This window comes from Amphiura filiformis, chromosome 3 (assembly GCF_039555335.1).
Source record: "Amphiura filiformis chromosome 3, Afil_fr2py, whole genome shotgun sequence".
Classification (NCBI taxonomy): Eukaryota; Metazoa; Echinodermata; class Ophiuroidea; order Amphilepidida; family Amphiuridae; genus Amphiura; species Amphiura filiformis.
In genome coordinates, this window is record NC_092630.1 from 36,572,189 (window position 1) to 36,592,951 (window position 20,763).

The 20,763-nt window shown below is 35.0% G+C and overlaps 1 protein-coding gene across 1 annotated transcript in view; it reads right to left on the bottom strand.

Annotated features, from left to right (window-relative positions):
* Positions 1–303: 303 nt before the first annotated feature.
* LOC140148443 (uncharacterized) overlaps positions 304–20,763 on the bottom strand; it is a 32,284-nt gene continuing 11,824 nt past the window's right edge. The window contains 13 exon segments of the mRNA XM_072170390.1: positions 304–621; positions 1,308–1,403; positions 2,130–2,316; positions 3,189–3,400; positions 4,117–4,314; positions 5,731–5,904; positions 6,693–6,832; positions 8,485–8,698; positions 10,301–10,432; positions 10,918–10,989; positions 11,426–11,635; positions 12,756–12,869; positions 13,375–13,614. Coding sequence (XP_072026491.1) covers positions 490–621; positions 1,308–1,403; positions 2,130–2,316; positions 3,189–3,400; positions 4,117–4,314; positions 5,731–5,904; positions 6,693–6,832; positions 8,485–8,698; positions 10,301–10,432; positions 10,918–10,989; positions 11,426–11,635; positions 12,756–12,869; positions 13,375–13,614 — 2,121 coding nt within the window. The 3' untranslated portion in view covers positions 304–489.

The window sequence follows — 20,763 nt, forward strand, 5'->3', positions numbered from 1 at the left end:
ATGGCATGTTGCCTCAGGGGATCGACGCTAAGTCAGGTACTGCGTGAGCAAACTCAAAAATAGCGCAATAGCGCGAGCGTACACAAAAGAAACTTTGCGCGTAAGCGATGTCGCCAGGCCTGTATGCTGTACCGGCGTTAGCTGAATTCGAGTACGCTTAGAGGGCACAGGCATGGAAAATTCCAATCTGTGTATTAATAATCTAAGGATATGTGAATATAAGATCAGGGCAAGAAAAATTATTACCCCCCCCCCCCTCCTTCGATACTGGCTATTCAGGAGTAAAATTTTAAGGCCATGTGAAATCCTTAAATTTCTAGCATACTTTGCTGCAAAAAAAGTTTCTTATGCAATATTTAGGTTTCATGCTAACTATTTTGCCACAATTGCCTTGTTGGATCAGATCAGATCACATATATTATTCTGCACGTTTTGTGACTTCTACAGCAACCTGTTTTGAATCAGATCCTTCCTATGTCTGGTTGTTCACTACTTCCCTTTACCAGTATTCTTAGAAGCTTGTCCTAATGCAACTTGTTTGGCACCAGATCCAAATGTTAAGGTACTAATGGACTCCTGAATGTTGTCACCATCTGGACTGACGTTGACAAACAGGCAAGCCTGAAAGAAAATGAAAATTTATACATTTATTTGAAACATCTTGGGTAATTAGAAACTATTTTCACCTTTCTCTGGGACAGTAAGACAACAATGGAACATTATGCCCCGGGACATTATAATATACATGCTTGCATTTCTGCAGTTTTGGGTTTGTAATTAAATTCACTCATATTCTTTCAACAAGAAAACTAACATATAAAATTTCATGCTCTATCTTTTGTCCCAAAATTGGTATTGGAGTCAAAAACATCATCCCTTCATATCATTCAGTGTTTCCAGATATACTAATATATAAAGTCATATATGTGACACAATCTGCTCCATGGCAGCCAAAAGAGGCATTTTTGAAAATTGAGTTACTATATTTATTATTTTCTACAAACATTTATACGCTATATTATATACTGAAAACACCTAAGGTCTAGCACACTTGGTTCTGAAGTTCTGTAATGTGTATTTTCTTATGTATTTTATTATTTTTTTAATCCATATTTTTGCCTTTATCTCAATATCAAATTTGCCGCCGCCTTTGGTCCCCATGGACCAGATCGTGTCACATACAAATGTTGAATGTCCTTAAATTTGACTATGAACTATTATCAAATCTTTTCTACAAGAACGGGAAAAAGGTACAAAAGATTCCCCAATTACTTTGAAAAATGAAGGTCAAAGGTCACAGGACTTACCTTGGCATCTCCTCCTAGTGATGGTTGTAGTAGATGAGTAAGCTTTGAATTACGATATGGAACATGTAAGGCACTAGTTCTCAGCCCTGTGAATACCTGCAATACAACAATATAATATCAGAATCAGTTGAGATTAGTTGAAATTATATTTGAATATATGGCACATTCACATCTCAGTCCAGGACAATTTCACAACATTCGTTATCATTATACCTAACTCCTATGAAATTAATCAGAAATCTTTGTGTAACAGGTCAAAAAAATGACCCTTCCTGAAATATATCAATGTCCTGTGATGGCAATTTCATTCCAAGCGGACCTTTGCCAACTTGACATTTCTTGAATTTTGGATAATTATTCTGTCCTAATTTGGTTATAACGCAAAACCATCACATTTTAATGATGTTTTTGTGTCAATTATTTTAAAGTTATTATATTATATCACATTTATGATTGGCACCCCATGACCCATGGCTACTTTGACTACAAGAAATTGACCTTTATGCAAGTAAATTAAGAGTGTAACACCTTAATTGTTTTAAATTAGAAGAATTTTTTGACTTCAACACTACTTAAAATTTGATCGCAAAAAAGTAGTGTTGAAGTCAAAAATTCTTCTAATTTAATTTATACCACTACGTATGAATATTCAATTTTATACCTTAATTGTTGTTCTTTCCTATTTTTGAAATGTAATTTTTATAAGGAATTACTATACTACCTTTCTTCTGTAAATGTGGTACAAAACAAATACACATGCACAAAACAAAACATAATCAAAATGATAGATAATACTACTTAAATAATATGTAATCCTCATACCTGTCCTAGAGAAGTAAGTGATTTATTGATAGCAGCAGCCTCTACAAGAGTCTGTCCTGTTGCACCTGTCTTAGCTATCCTCTCAGATCCAGCAAGATCTACTAGTGTGAGGGAACCATACGAGGTAGCCTTGGATACCTTGTTGATACCTTCTACAAATAACATCAGTAGTAGATGGGAGCGTGAACTGTCAACAGAAAAGATATACAGCAATGAGTTTATATAAGTTACTTTCCTAACTTTTAAACAGCTTCCTTCTTCATTTGATTTATATAACCTAAGCGCAAATCCTTCATTTATGATCCACATTGTTTATTAAATGTTATGATAAAACCTTCAAGCTACCTTCTCCATATTGGATTGAATTAAAAAGTGAAAAAAAAGTGAAAACAACACTCTATATCATGGAATTAGAAAGAGAATAAATGATAGGAATGTTTGTTTTTATTATCCTCTATCATGTCATAGAGGATAGGTAGCTCCAATATTTTGAGGAGTGGATGACAATACGATAACATATTACACCTGCCTATCCTTTAAGACACGATACAGGATAACAAAAAACAAAATCCTTATCATTTATTCTCATTCTTAGTCAGGTAAATATTATTTTGATAACTAAAAAACTTTATTTTGCAAAAATAAGATATCATAAAAACTCTCTTTATTCTATAATGACCCAAAGGTTTACAACTATAGTTGCACATACTGAGATTGTGTGCGCGTATCACCCACTTCGCATACGTCTACAATGCTCTACATTATGAAAATCTTGAAAAGCGTGTACAGCAACGATGCTGCCATTGTGCGGCCTATTGCCTGATAGACAACAGGGATGTGCTGGCACCAGCATCCCAATGGCAGCCCACATGAGTGTACAAAGTTGTGATACACAGCATTATGTTTTCAGGCTCTGCAGCATGCAAGTAATATACAGCCAAATTGCACAATCAGAGTCCTGGCTTGGTCCAGCCCTTGAGTCAGGCTGGCCTGCCACTGCATGCTTGGTCAAAGTCTGTGAGAGCCAAATACTGCAGATATATTTGCATAAACACAAACCTGGTAGAATTCATCTTGGTTGCTGCTACGGATCTGTTCGCATCTCCTGTATCCATGACTCTGGTAATATCATCTTCTGTTCTGACCTCAACCTCTGTCAAGCCTTTGATGGATAACTTCTTGCCTTGCATTTTGATATCTAGATTCTCTCTGGACTCTTTGTCTGTAAGTAAATCTTGTAGCTGTTCATTGTATACCTCCAGCATAGACACCTGAAAATAATAACAAATCCATGATAGTAACTTCAATGGGAATGAAGGTGATGTATATTCATTTACCAAATTTAAAAACATTATAATATTGTATCATGTTTTTAAGATATCAAATCAGGGAATGAACAGCAACCCTTTTCTGACTTGGAAGAAGAAATTAAGTTTGGCAAGAAAACATTTATTTGTATTGCATGTGTTGCATTGTACTGCATTCACTTTTGCATCACATACAATTGTTGTCTTGCTCCCTCTTTCTGTCTCTCTCCTACAGCACATGCAGCTTGCTGATTTGGAATCTCTCATACATTTGAACACCAAAAACATACCCAGCGGGCACATCAATGTTGAATCAACATTGAAATCAGGTTGAAAAGTGGAAGTTGACATCAACCTCTTGTCAACGTTGAATCAACGTTGAAGTTTCAACCTGATTTCAACCTTGTGTTTAATTTTAACCCGATATCAACCTGATATCAACCTAATTTCAACCTGATTTCAACCTGATTTCAACGTTGAATCAATGTTGAAGATTTAACCTGATTTTAACCCACTTTCAACCCGATGTCAACATTGCGTTTAGTTTCAACCCGATATCAAGATTCAATGTTGACATGTCAACTTGTGCCCACTGGGTAGGGAGTTTGAAGAGCAAGGTCACATGAATTTACTTGAAGAAAAATCCATTAAAATTAAAAGTGCATAAATATTTTCCATACCTTAAGTGTATAATTAATTTGTTCTTTTTCACCACATATCTTGAGCAGTTCTTGTATGGCTCTGACGTTGACCCCTGGGTCACTCTTTGTTCCCATCATTGTATAGGTTTTGCCTGCACCAGTCTGCCCATAGGCCATAATACATACATTGTAACCATCTACACATGAAGTGATAATTGGAAGAGCTTCTTTGAATACCTGTACAAAGGAAAATGAATGGAATAAAGAAATAAGACAGCCTATGGTTTCATGTAAATATCACATCATCAGCATTGTCAGCAGAACCAAGTATTCCATATTGGCAGAAACCTGATACATATTTACATTTAAAACCTAATGTGCTTTTTTTCCAACCAATGCAGCTTTCGACATGAAAATTTTGAGTATTTCCTAGTATGTCATTGGTGGTATTTACCAATAAATGCCAATATTTCGCACCCGGTTAGTTGTGCCAAACATTCAAATTTAATAGCATTCCAAGTACTTGCAATGCAAAATTATGAAACACGATCTTCATCCATGGCGTTGTCTTTTTAAAGACATTTCTTGTTTCTTATATATCTTGTTGTGTGAGTAATGTTACAAGAACTTGGCTGAAAAAACATATCCTTCATGATGCAACCAAGTAAATACCTACACCATTGTACCTAAGACTAAAATACCTATGTGAGACCTTTGCATATTGACAATTTAGGCCTTCCCAAATTTAACCACATTTCTCAAAATCATAATTTCAAATTTGCATCTTTCTGTTACCCCCATTAACTAATTTCAATAGTTTCACAAAACCATATAGTCAGTTTGTTACAGGAAATGATATAACAAACAAATGAAAAACAGCAAAAAATCAAGCATTAACAACATAACAATAACAACAACTAGAACATGAGAAACCATGTATCAACTAAATTGATATAAAGGGCGTTGGCTCCTTGTTCTACACATGAGACAGTTTATGCTCCGTAGCTCTTACACTGAGATTGCTCTTTGTTATGCTAAAACCTTTCCCTATTTCATGTGTTTAAGGCCATTTCTACACAGGTGAATGAGTATGAATAGATTTTACTGCATGACTATTTGGTGTGGACTAAATATCACATTAGTGTACTCAGGGAATATTATGAATGATCACAACATTTCAAATAAATCCCATTACGTTTCACTACCTGGAGAGAATTGATCAAAAATTGAATTCCCTCCTGAGGTTGATATATGTCAATGAGTTGACCAGATCATAAGGATGTCATATAGCTATAGGCAGTATATAACACAAATGGTCAATGAGTTACATAAAAATGACCTTGTGTGGTATTTAGTTCCCAGGAAGTGAGTTTTGCCTGAGGCAATTTGGGGTTAAATGTTGATCCCTCACTACAAGAGTTATTACCGTCGATTTGGTTGAAAAAGGAGGTGAGACATGATCAAATCTCTCCAGGTAACAAAACGTAATGCTTAATTTTAGTTCCATTTGAAAATGCATTGCACAGGGGAATTTATCATCATCATTCATCATCAATTCAGGGAATTTATTTGTAGTAATATCTCATACGGTCGTTTTTGATATGTTCTTTATGTACCAAACAGATTGAAAAATATGATTTGAGTTATTCTCACCTCAGTTTGTGTTGATTGTGGAGTAAACACTCTATCAAAAGAATAAGATAATCTCTTGCCAGCAAGATTGGTTGCCATAATATCTTGATCTGATGGGAAATTAAGAGCACACTCTGTACGAGAATCATAACGAACCCGACAGAATACACGGATGTTTCCTCGTAACTCCTGGAGCTGCAAAGATTAAGATTAGAACAATTAGGTACACATGCAAAAGAGAAAACCAAAAGGTTGTGCATCAGTAGCATAATGCTGCGTGAAGTGATTGTACCTTAGATATACACTGCCTTTGAGCTTGTGTGTATCGCATGCGGACGCTACTGTCTCACTGGGTGGTCTAACCCTGTGGATGTTTCAAAACACCTCAAATATTTTGGGAGGGGGCAAGTGTGAATGATGAAAGAAAATGAAACCTGTCAACTTCACAACATTCTTTTGTTTATTTCCATGAAGCCACATGCCCACTGTCCTTATGATGCTAAGCCACTGCCAAAATGATTGTGTAGGTGTCTAAATCCCTCCCATGGACTTGACAAAAGAGAGAAAACAACCTAAAGATGAGGATAAATGGGGAGACATCATGGAAAGGAGTAAGTCTTTGATCGTGATCACTGACAATTTATTTTATTTAAGCAAAGTTCCTTTGTAGACATTCATCAATGAGCATTAATGGATCTTTTACTTTGTAATTTACTACCCTACATGACTAAATAATTAATTTATTGTACTCACTTTATTGTAGAGCAGCTTTCTTTGCAGACATTCTTTCTTATAGAGCACTTTGAGGACTTCCAGTTATTGTGAATCACTACCCTACCTGACAATTATAATAATTTATTGTACTTACTTTATTGTAAAGCAGCTTTCTATGTAGGAATTCTTTCTTATAGAGCACTTTGAGGTCTTCCAGTTGTTGTGAATCACTACCCTACCTGACAATTATAACAATTTATTGTACTCACTTTATTATAGAGCAGCTTTCTTTGCAGACATTCTTTCTTATAGAGCACTTTGAGGTCATCTAGTTCCTGTGAACTGCTTGAATCCATCGTCTTCATTTGAGAAAGACCATCCATAGCTTGCTTCACAAGATCATTCAACTCTATGAAGGTAAACCAACAAAACTTTATTCAGTGTCTGTCCAATTAAAGCCAAGATTTGCTTAACAGGAGGCACTGGATTGTTCTCAAGTTTTTACATGACTGTATTGTTCTTGGAAGAACTAAAATACTCAAAAACAAATTAGCCTAAGGTATGTAATTGAGACGAAACCTGGGATTTGAATATTTGTCCCAAGATCCTGGCATGGAATTAGCCGACCGTCAGAGTCACTGAAATTATATTTCTAGTTTTTTTAGTATGTGCAAATTTAGTTGTACATATCAATGCCAAACAAATGTATCTAAACTCAACCCATAAAGTATCAAAACGATTATAGATGGTTAGACTTAGATATATCGGGAACTGAAATAAATAGCAAAAACGTATTTAATGTATATAAAGCGCAGCTTTCTCCTACACATTTTGATACCTCTTTTGTTGCTCTACGATATCACTTGGTTGAGTTATGGGCGCTTGAGTGGCTTCAAGTCGGATTTTGAAAGTTGCACTTAGCTCCTATTCAAGCCAAATGCGTTTGTGGTGTACACAGACACACACAAAATCAAGACAAATGACACTGATGTGCTCTGTTTACTTAAACATGAACTTTACTTAATTTTACTCCTTCGACTTCCAACTTCAAATCTTGCTACCCTTTACTTATCTCTGACTTATCTCATGAACTCTTTCTGCTGACATCTCAATACTTGGTGTGCACACCATCACACATGCTCATTTGAATTTGGCGGACAAAAGCAATGGGCATTTATTGGTCACAATACAACGCATTTGGCTTGGTTATATAGGAGCTAAGTGCAACTTTCAAAATCTGACTTGAAGCCAATCAAGCACCCATAACTCGACCAAATGATATCGTGAGAGCAACAAAAGAGGTATCAAAATGCGAGGAGAAAATTGCGCTTTATATACATTAAATAAGTTTTTGCTATATATTTCAGTTTCCAATATATCTGACCATCTATAATCGTTTCGACACTTTATGGGTTGAGTTTATCACAAAACACTAAGGATCCTAATCCTATTGAGCAATTGATGGGGGAAATCGTGTAAAATCACAACAAATAAACATTACACAGGTAGTGAAATAACTTTTTACATTATTTCTGATCCTGCTCAAAATGGATAGGAGCAATACTGATGGAACAATTTGCCAAAAATCTTTCCTCTATTGCTTTATCCCTTTCAAAAAAGGGTCTTGTCTTTTCGAAACGTCAGGTTTTTTTTTACTTTGTTTAAACCTTTGTGCAATTATTCCCCCATTGGCAATTGTTTCCAGGGTTGCCAAAAGATTTCAGCCCGAATCGTGGGTCAAATAATCGAAAAGCCACCCAATTTTTCTCTTTACCATTGGTTTCTATGGGACAGTAAACTATTGGAAGTTGCGGGAGCCAATGTTGAAAAGTCGCCCAAATTTTTTCTTAACCATTGGTTTCTATGGGACAGGAAATTGTCATAAGTCGCGGGGAAAATCTTCAGAAGTCGCCCAATTGGGCTACCAAATCACAGGTTTGGCAACCCTGATTGTTTCACATTTTCCCTGTTTTTACTATTATTACTTTAGCATGTTTATGTCTTGAATACATAATAATATTTGGCCTATTAACAAGTAAACACACAAGTTAAACCAATTACCTTCAAATCCATCTTTCACCTCTTTCTTCAGAGTCAGTTGACATTTATCTAGTTCCTTGGCAGATGAGTCTACATTCTTTAGTATCTCTACATCAATGACTGGTCCCTGTGGTACAGGAGGAGGTGTGGGTTCCTTAGGGGCTGCTGATTGTTTAGCTTCTGCTTCAAAGGTTTGAGAATCCGGTTCTGGATCAGAGTCTGCTGTTTCAATCTCCTGTAGAGTTGAAGTAATTAAGATTTAGTTTTAAAAGTCTAGTTGACATTGTTTCAAATGGATAATTTGATTTATTACTATAACTTTTAATTTGTAATAAGCATGAAACTGTAGTATAAGTATTTTGATGATTAATGCCAATTTAGTGCTATTTGGGCATTTGGGCAATCTTATTTACACAAATTTATTGAAGTTGTTTGCCTTGCTGTTGAAAACTGTTGGTTTAATTGCCATAGTAAATGTCACACTCATATTTGTATGTATCACTGCCTATATGTTCAATTATTTTCATATGAGATATCTCAACACATCACAGAAGCTGGCTAGCAATGCACTATTTTGAGCCTAATTAATTTTCTCTATGTAAACCTTAAATTGGCTTCACAATTATGTTGGGAATATTGCTTTAGAATCCAGGTGTTGACCCTTGCTTACTTGTAATAACTAGCAGGATATATTTCTAGAGACATTATATATTTTATGTCATTTTTACAGTTCCGAGTAGGTCAGAGCTTTGTATTATTCAGCATTTAACCCTTATGGTCAAAACATTTTGGTTGGCTCATTGAAAATTATACATTCAATTTGAAAAATATGAAATTAACTGCAACCAGTAAAATAAAACCTTGCAAAAAATTCTCACTATAAAGCATTTCTTGACCATTGCTTTTTGTAAATGGGTGCGTCAATATGGTCTACTTTCAGGTACACTTTTCTTCATGGCATATATTAATCCGGGAGTACTTTGATTATTTTCCGACAGGGATGTGCGGCTCCAACTTCCGAACCCTTACCCATTTCCAAGGGTAATTTTACCAAAAATAGGGACCCATATCTAAGGAATTTCCGAAAATAGGGACCATATTTAAGGATTTGAGCTTGAAAATGGTAAAAGCAACATATTTTTCACACATAGCATGGAAAATTATAAAAGGGAGATCCATGTGTAAGGATTTTTTCTTCAACACATAGACCCATGTCTAAGGATTTTTTGTGTGGAAAATCTACCCATTGGAGCGACACGTCCCCGTATGCCTTAACTATGTGCGCACCCGGACATTAATGTGCAAAATACAAACATTTGTTTAGTATGACGATTATCTATTTTTTCTTAAAATTAATGGTGAAACCAATTTTGAGGAATGTGGAATCAACCAGGATCAGCTCCCCGAGTTTCGTACGGGTTACAACGAGACAAATTAGCAATAAGTTTCTTGTCCAGGGGAATTTCAAGCTAACTCAATTTTTTTCCACGTGAGCATACTAGGCACCGCCAGGGTTCGAACCCACAAACTTTCGCACCAAAGTCGAACGCCTTAACGATTGAGCTAACTTGACTGTTATGTTCATGTTTGCTGTTTTTAACTCAACTTCCTATCCTGAAACTTGTTCTCTCACTACTATGGATGCGCATTCCTGGAGATCACATTGAGGCGTTATCAATTTTGCATTTCCAATTTTAAATGTTGAACTGCAACAAATGAAATTTAGAGCGCAAATAATCTGATTAAATATTAGGTCTTGTCATAGTGCAAACACAAATGGACCCTCGGATTATGATATGGCCTTGAAAAATGCCCAGATGAATACCATCCCACTTACCGGAGTCTCAGCACGTCTCTGTGCTGCCGTTGGTGGTCTACTTGGCCTTTCCTGCTGTAATGTTACTATCTTCATGTTTGCTGTCTTCAACTCAACTTCCAATCCTGAAACTTGTTCTCTCATCTTACCCACCTGAATGGAATAATAAATGTTTAAATCACAATGTTACTTATAGTTGGTACCAATCTTTACCACTGATGAATAAATAATAACAATGTTTATTAACTATTAACATTTGTTTTATTGTATTATCCGAATATTCCCTAACTAGTCCTTTTGGGGATTTATTTGTATTCAGAACCTCTGCATTTGGTGTAAAGAGAACAATAACTTCTTATCCATTAAGCTAAATACACAATCACAAAAAACAATGTTGTATAAATTCAGCTTGAGATCTGGTTATTATTCGTTATTCATATTGCAGTGAAAAATAGAATTATGCAGTTCATACAAAAACAGTTGAGTACTTCCTTCCTTTTTCCCATATCTCAAAAACATAATCAGCAGTTAGCAACATTTTGCTTGATCATATCAGTTATGCTCAAACTAGTTTAATAAACAAGATTTTTAGATGTCCAGGAATAATTCAAATTTAAAGTTATTTTACAGGTACATACATCTTTCTTGATTTTGTTGTATTCCGAATGGAGCTTCTTGTTTTTGGCAGATACATTCTCATACATTTGTTTCTGAAAATAATAGCATAAAGACAGCATTGTATTAGTAAATGATTATTAATAGCATAAAGACAACATGGTATTACTAAATGATAATTAAGTCAGTACTCTTCATGCTGATCCCACCAGTTAGATCAATCGGCAGTGCCTCAGACTCTGGTGCTTAGAGAATAAACAATATAAAATTTTGATTTACTATCCTCTACCCTGTGATGTAAGACAGGTAGGTCCAATCTTTTGAGTAGTGGTGCTGGCATCCACTACAACCCCCCTTTTTCAGTGGCATGTCCAGGGAGGTGCTTTGGGGACTGAACCCCCCCCCCCCCGCACTTTGTTAAAAATCATGTAAAATCAGCGGTTTTTTGGTGATTTTAACCATTAAACCCCCGCATAACTCTGAAAGCCTCACAATTATTGGATAAATAAGAATAATTTATTTATAACTTACCAGTTTCAAAAATTTCTCTTGTAATGATGCAATTTTCTCATCTTTCTCCTTAATCATCTTCTTATTGACCCCAGCTAGCCTGTCTGGTGAATCCATGGCACCAGTATCACCAACGGTAAAATAGGTCGATATTACATCATCTGAGTCATAGTTACTCTGTCTCAGACATGAAATGATGTCATATTTATCCTTCCAAGTTGGTACTGTCTCCTGCGGTAGAAAGAAGAAGTTTTTTGATAAAAATTTATGATTGTAACATGTTGTTACTATGTATCAAAGAGTTAACATTTGAAGCTGAGACCAAACATAGACCCTATAAGTCTATGGACCAAACCAGTGTGTGTTATTTCCTGAAAATACTGGACAACTTGTAAGTTGTGAATGATGACATCATTATATTTCTCTTCAAAAATGTCAATCCTAGCTCACAATAAACTGAGACAATAAAATATTAGAAAAGGTAGTTTCCAATGGTTTCCAGCCAACACATGATAATAATTATACTTGTCTACTTCTATCACCTACCATGCCTACCCAAGCTCAGTTGGTAGTACTCACAACAAAATGTACAACTTGCACCAACACTGATTCTCAACACAGAATTTAGAAAAGAGCTTTATATTCAATACTCTCATTTTTCTTCACAATCCTCATTCAATCTTGTTTTGGGACAGATGCTTACTGGCTGCTATCTTATCATTTCTTAATATTGATGACAATGATACTGATATTGAACCTGCTGATACTGATTGGAATTGAACACAGTGAAGTGCAGATCATAAGGCAAAAAAAAATTGTTATGTTGGCGTAACCCGACCGACCCTATTATTAGGCCCGACCTTACACTTTCTTTTTTTTTTTTGAAAAAAAACAATAAAAAAACGATTGACCGACCCTAAAACAAGCAAAAACTTTTTTTTCGCCAAAAATATGACGGTGCTCTTTGGAAAAAACAGAATTTTACTCAACCCGGAAGTACCAAACCAGTGTTCGTCATGGCAGCCTCCGACTACTTATACTCTGACGGCTACCCTGTTTCAGTGTTTGGTAAATCTGGTTCAAAAACAATATTCCAATCGATTAGAAGGGGGGAATTACAGGTTTTGGTCGGCGACTAAAAAAAAAAGAAATCCCGACCTACCTACCCTATTTTTGATCAGTCCATTTCGCCAACATAATGATTTTTTTTTGGCCTAACTCTAATAGTGTGAACTGATAGAATTCATAATTTCTTGAGCCCTTCATGCATCACCCATCCTGGGGGCCAGTGAAACAGATGATTTAGCAATGTTACCCAGGTTGCCACTAAGCCTTACATGATGTAACCTACCTGAATTTGTCCTACCAATGGCTTGACAAAACTTGTATGTTGTTCCCATGATACAGGCATCTTGACCCACATGCCAGAGTCTTCATCAAAGTAACAGTGAATGTTACGCTTTTCCTGTAAATACAACAACATTATACATGTATATATTACAATTAATTGGTAACAATTGAACATAGGGCCTAATACAATTTTGCAAGAATTGAAAATCAGAATACACCCCGATTCAAACAGGCACATACAGCTTGGCGTTAAGGGGGCTATCATTTTCTTCGGAAGGGGGTCCCAAATATACCGGGGGTCATAAATTTTTGGAAAGAGAAATAGGGGGGTCATAACATTTTTGATGACCAAAATGTAGGGAGTCACAAGATGACCACAGATAGTGTGTTTATTTTGTAAAGTTGGGACCCTCCTTCCAAAGAAAATGATAGCCCCCTAAAGTCAAAGAGTTACAGTTCACATAGGGTACATAGAAGGTAATTTACATCATTATCCTACAAAATTTAAGAGACCCTTTGTATCTTTATTCTATTCTATTCATTTCTATTCTATTCTAAACACATTGTACTATGGAGAATCTAATGAAGATCTGGTCTTTCCCAAAGACTTATAAACTCACCTCAAACACATAAGTTAACAAAGTCCCTCGAGTTGGGTGTTTCAATGATCCTGCCCTATCATCATTAGATCCACCCAACCCTGGTGTTACATCTATATCACCCAGTGAACGTGCAACCAACGGTTCTCCTCTCTGATACATCCCATCACCTTGTTGCCTGTAACCTTCATCTGGTAACGGATCTCCATCTTTGACGAAATAGCCAAAGCCATTCCAACTATCTGGATAAGGACGCCATTCCTATGAAAGGAAGACAAAATCCAAGACTCAGTTTTATTGAAATGTTGACTTTGTGACTAGGTTTGTAGTTAAGAACATTTATTTTTTGTTTCTCAACATGCTCAAGAATAACAGTACTATCGTTAACACTGGAGAACAGTAACCACATTTTCTATTGCAGTACATGTAGTGTATACAGCCCTTATTGAACGGGCGCGCACCCCAGGTATCAAATAAAAAAGAGAACAGATATTGAAGAAAAAGAAAAGAGAAATGCCTGTGTTTGTATGTGATTTTGATGAAATTAATCTCATATGTGACCATTTCAGCTAAAAAAAAATTTTAGGAGCACTTCAATATGGTATATTAACATGTTTCAGGATCCTTTCTTAGCTCACCAAGAACCCCACCCCCTTGCTGAAGTTCGGTATATGCCCCTGTATTGGTAAGATTAACAGGATACCCACCCACCCATCACACACACACTCAAATTTAATGGAAGCTTATTGTTGCTCTGAAGATTACACTTTATTTGTTGATCTTAACTCTAGAACTAAACCTGGGAGCTAAACTCTTTAAGAAATAAACCTTCAAATATTATTATTGTTAATATATGTTAAAAAGGGAAATATCCGGGGGAAATATAACATAACATTGCTTATTCTATAGTTTTAATATTGATACATTTGTATGAGTGTTATATAATATTGTCCATATGTCAAATTAAACACATCTCAGTTATTCTTCATTCTCCACAGAAAACAACCAATCATACATGTACATACAAAATAAACATACAAATACAGACATTCAAGTTAATAGCTTGTATTGCCTAAATGGGTCATCTTGCTACTGCAGGTGTACAAACAAAAGCTACACAATTCCGGAACAGCAAAGTCATCCATTAGGATAAAATTGTCTTATTTGTTGCTGTTGATATTTTAAAAAAGGTTGATGTAACAAGTCTGAATATACATCCAGTGTATTGGTGAATATTTATTATGTTTATCCCACCAAGATTTTAAACTACCAAATCTGTATATTTCCTATGCATGCCACAGATGCTACTAGTACCAGGTATTCAAGATGCCTATCAGATTTTCATTTGAATCAGGGAAGTACCATACCAGCAGGTAAAACAATGGATTGAAAGAGATGTTATGTGTCCACATATAGGCCTAATTAAGAGCCAATAGGCAAAATTATGACTGGATTACTAAAATTGTGCCAAAAACATTGACATTGACCTGGTTAAAACAAATTCAATGTCTATAAATCTGTTCAGCCTTTGTTTCTCCATGAGCATGACTATTTAGGGTGATTGTTTTGTTGTTTTTTTGACAAATTTTAAATGAAATTTTCACTTGACCATTTTGACTGGCTTTATGAATAAGCTACTGGTTTTGTTATGTAACATGTATTTTATGGTATATCACCACAGAATCACAAGAATATATGCCTTTATATGAGGTTTTTTTTTTATATGAAAGAGACAAAAGGCAGACACCTTCCACAACAAACATTACAATAGATTGGTCGTACAATAATACATGTTTATACAGCCACCTAGCTGTATAAGTAATAAAATCGCTCACAAATGTGACGTGTCATGTCAAAAGGAGACACTTTTGGGCAGGTTATCAATTTTGAGCTTTTTACATAACTTAAATATAGAGATATTTTGCTCCACAACGCCTTTTCCCCCCAATGAAATCGGACATTCCTAAGCGAAGATATTGAGTTCATAAGTTGTGGTATTATAAAATTGGAAATTGAGATATCGGCCTTTAAAAATATTATTGACAATGTTGAGAGTAGGAATTACCTTGAAAAATGTCTCAAAAAATACAAGATGCTAGTTATATTCCGTCTGAAACTATCAGACAATATTTTTAACATTAATAACATCACAAATTCGCAATAAACCCAAATTGTGAAAAAATCACCCACGGGCAAATTTTTGGCTATTTCTCCATTTACAATCCTGCCCAAAAGTGTCTCCTTTTGACATGACACGTCAAAATTTTTTGTTTTTTCATTTTGAAGCATATACGCTTGTAGATTGAATTCTACAGTATTTTTTATTTTTGTATGTAATGCAATTTGCTTTATTACATCTATGAGATGCCTGCATGTTTTACAGCATCTTTTAATTAATTACATTACATCATATTTTTGGGGCAGAAAAGGTTTGGTTAATAAATTTAAGTTGGTATTTTTAAGATAAAATGTACAACTTTCATCCATAGTGTTTGATAATCATTGCAAAAAAATAAACACAACTGCATTTTTTAGTGTGTTTTAACTCAGTAAAGCAGTTGAATATACATATTTTTTTTAAATAGCAAAATTTTAGCAAAATCAAACACAAACTGAGCTTGTGTAATAATATATTCCATTTCATATGGTATGATTTTTAAAAAGCAAGTCTGAAGATGCTCCATTGTATTGGTGAATATTATTCATTATGTTTATCCCAACAAGATTTAAAACTACCAAACCTGTATATTTCCAATGCATGCTGCATATCGCTGATATTCAAGATGCCTATAACATAGTAAGCATAGATATTCATTTGAATACGGGAAGTACCAGCAGGGCAAAGGATTGAAACAGATCTTTTTTATCCACATATGAGGCAAATAAGCAAAATTAGGTTAGTGTTACTAAAATTGTGGAAGGCATTCTACATTGACCTGGGTAAAATTTCAATGTCTATAAATTCTGTTTAGTCTTTGTTTCTCAAAGATGAGAAAGGGCTAACAAGCATGATTAATTGGGGACTGATTGGTTTGTGACAAATTTTCGATGAAATTTTTGAATTTTCACCTGACTGTACATGTATTGACTGGCTTTATGACAATACTGTAAAACCTCGTCTACAAGCATATAGAGTGCTTCTGATAAAAGCTAAATTAATCCAGGCGTCATTATGGAATTTGAGCAAATAGATTACAGATCCAAGCATATACAAACAAGTATTATTGTAAAGCCAATCTATTGTATTGGCATATTTTCGCATGTATCGTATTAATTTAGCTTTCATCAAAAACACTATATATGCTTATAGACGAGGTTTTACGGTATATGCTGCCTGAATAAGCTACTGGTTTGGTTATGTAACATGTATTTTATAATGGTATATTTCCATAGAATCACAAGCATAGCCTATATGCCTCTAAATGAGTATTTTTTTAACGAAAAAGACAAAAGGCAGACACCCTCCACTCGGAAAACATTAGCAAAATTTAAAACATTTATCCATTGTGTTTAATAATCATTGCAGGAAAAAAATCTCAACTGCGTGTGTTGTTACTCACTATAGCAATTGAGTAATTAAAAAAAATCAAAGTAGCAATATCAAACACAAACAGAGCTTGTTTTTCTAACATTTCCATTTCACTTAGTATGATTACATCATCATTGCAATCAAGATGATGGCAAATCATTAAAATTAACAAGCAATTGCTCGTCAACATTCAAACCATCCCCAACATTCAAACCATCTTATTAATTCATTGGCAGCTTTGCCCCACATTATTTTCAAGGCACATTATCAGTGGCGGCACTAGGGGGGGGGGCATTCCCAAATATTTTTATTGCTCCCCAGTTTGCTCTCCCCCCCTCACTTTTGAGGCAAAAACACCCAAATTACGTAAATTTCCACTTTTTGCAGCAATTTTGCCCCCCACCCCAAAAAAAATCCTGGAGCCGCCACTGAACATAACACATTTTAATAACAAATACCCACACTTTCTCCACAAGGTTCATATTTCCCTTTTGCAATACTACTAGCCTATTAGTACTGACAACATCATCATATTATATAGAAAATAGGCACTTACAGAAGTAAGTTACTGAAGGGTTGTTGTTTTTTGGTTGAAAGATTAATTTTGAACTACCATGGGCAAATGGATCCTATCAACTCATATTGATTCATGAAGAACAAGGAAAACTGATTTTATTTTCTACATAAAATCTTCTGATTTAATTTTTTACATATATTTCCTTTTAAAGTCCCAAATCAACTACTATAATGATATTACTTTAGCCTTACATTGATGTAACTTTACAATGTCTGAATCAGTACTTGAGACCCGGGACTTGAGATCATCCATGCTACATACATTCAGTTTAATTTTGTCTACATTAGATTTCTTTTGCTTGGAATTTACTTGTTTAAAAACTGCCATAATTTGAATTCCCATAAAATTTGCTGTTTAAAATATCCATTTAATTTCACAATTTGTCTTTGACATTCCATTATATTGTTCATTGCTGCCTTTATAGATGTTGAAAATAACACAAATATGAAAAATACTTTCCATTTTTATTATAAGAAGATGCCATTTCTAGTTTCATACGAATATTATTATTCACAAAACTTTCGGTTACCATGTTAAGTGCCCAAATATGAAAAACAGGATAAATTTTCAGCGCTTTCTTGATAATTGAGTAAGATTATTCATTTAGGCTGACCTTGACCAAGCATTGGGATTTCATATGCCTCTTGTAATATTAGATGAAATTACAAATTCTGACAATCCTTTTCACAGCAAAAGCTCTTAGTGCCATCAGCTTTGGAGATTTACAATATTTAAAGTGAATGTTCACTCGCTGTCAAGTTCTGTTTTTTCTATAAAACTGATTAAAATTTAGAAATAAAAAGTAGCATTCCTTTTCTCATTTAACAAAATATTCAACCTGGTAGTGGTATCCAAGATAAAATAGCATTAGGGACCATTCACAAACACTTGTAAGGGGGGCCTGATGCAAAAAAAAATTATCGCAAACATTTTTCGGGCCCCCCTTTACAGACCTCAAAAATTTCAGGGCCCCCCCTTTTTGACATGAAAATTATGGGTCAACCCCATAGAAAAGCATAAACTCAATTTTCCCAGGGCCCCCCCTTAGGAGGGTCAACATTTTCAGGGCCCCCCTTTTTGCATCAGTCCCCCCCCCTAACAAGTGTTTGTGAACGGTCCCTTATATCATTTATAAAACATGTGTTTGGGACAACGGGCTACACTTTTAAAAAGCAATGCTGAAATTTCACATTATTCAACCATGGTTTGCTGATACCGCCAAGGTTATGATATTTATCACACGTTTGTGAGCAAACACAACACATGCACATCCACAACCCCCCTCTCCACCACCCCCACACATACACCCACAAACATCCTTACAGTTAAAGGGGCACTTTGTGATCTACAGCCTCATCCCCCACTATTCTCAAAAAAGTTGAGATTTTTATACCACTGTCCCTTTTTGTTTTGTGTTTTTTTTCTCATTTCTATATCATTATAACTGTTATTTGGTCAGAATAAATTTAGATACGTCTATTCCGATCTGTATCAGCCAGAACTCAAGCACAGTGGTTTAAATCTAATATAAGCTGCAATCTAAAAATGAAGGCCTACAATGCATTATTATAACACATGGATGACAAATAAGTTTGATCAAAGCATGAAAAGTAATGAACAAAGACTAATTACCGTATTTCTTCAAATAGTCTCCCCCCTCAAATAAATGCCCCCGCCACTTTATTCAACCAAGATGTTTCAAAAATGCTGATATTTCCATGCTATCTTTTGTAGTAAGCTTACCAAGTTGCCCACGTGGTCGAAAATAGCGTCAATAATTGGTGAAAATCTGGATTGGAAACCCGGAAGTGAACCAGAAGTCAGTGTTTTTAGTTCATAGTTCGTCATTTTAGCGTGAGTTTTAAGTTCTAAAATGATTTTATCGTTCTAAAATCGAATTATCGTTCTAAAATTGACCTTGAATAAACGCCCCCCCCCCCCCTTGGGAAAATGTAACGCCGGGGCGTTTATTTGACGAAATCGGTATCTGTACAAGTACTCTCCATGTGCTGTAGGACGAAATCAAATGACCAATGAATGAAATAAAGTGGACATACTGAAATATAATGATCTTTTGATGAAATCTATTTCACGAAATTCCCAATTCAATAATTTTAGACGAATTCTAATTTAACCAGATATGAAATATAATGAAAAAAGTGTTAAATTAAGCGGGAAAACCTATATTATGACATATATATGCAGTGAGTGCTATCTTCAGTAGATAGCATTACTAAGCATATTACTCATAACTATATATGCATTCAGTGGATAACAAGTCTATTTTATAGCTATATATAACTGCTATCTTCAGTAGATAGCATAACTACGCGTACTAGTCATTGCTTATAATGGAGCAGTGTGATAAACATAATCATGCATAACTAGCAAATGCAAAATTGAAATCAACTGAAATTTTGGGAATAAGCTTTTTTTGTGGATATCTACTGAAAAATGTCATAAAAAGAGGATGCTAGGATCATGAAATACTCCTTTGATAAAGTATAGTAAGATGAGACCATAATTATTCTCATCACTCTCACTATCACTAGAAATAAATAAATATACCACACAACATTCACTAATTGGTCTTAAAATAGATCTTGCACATGATGGCTGGCTTCTTCTTTTCTGCTTGCTGGTATTTTGTTTATTGAGAACAAATGGCGCAAGTCTTGCAGACGAAAAGTGCCATTTAAAATCCAAATGCAGTGGGTCAGTCAGAGGTTCATTAATGTCCAAATGCATATTTTTTATCATTAATATTTTTTTTATCAAATATATATTAAAATTGCTTTTAGTTTGTATTTCTATAACCTGATACAAATCAGAAATTCAGTTACCTACTTTCTTTATACTATACTGGGGAAACGATTATTGTGTTTCTTTGTTGTCATGTTTAATTGTAACACTTTGGGTTGGTAAACTGTTCATTCTTTCTTATTAAATATATTCAGTTTCTTTCACATTAAATATATTCAGAGCAATCATTCCCCCATTGTGTTTATTTGTTCTTGTCAGGATGCGTATCCCCATTTACTCTGCTTTACTAAGAACAGGAAGACTCAATATTAATATTGATATTTTGTGCGTCATCTAAAACTCATTTCTGACCCTAAGGGAGGGATCATTGTTAATGCCAGGGGGGGGGGGCAGAGGATTTTAGGGGGACACAAAATTTTTTGATTGACTTGAGGGGGGAGGAATGAAATTTTGACCTTAATATTGGAGGGGAGACATAAAATTAGATACAAGGAATAGAGGATTCAAGGGCATGTGAAATTTTTCCTTCGATATGAGGGGG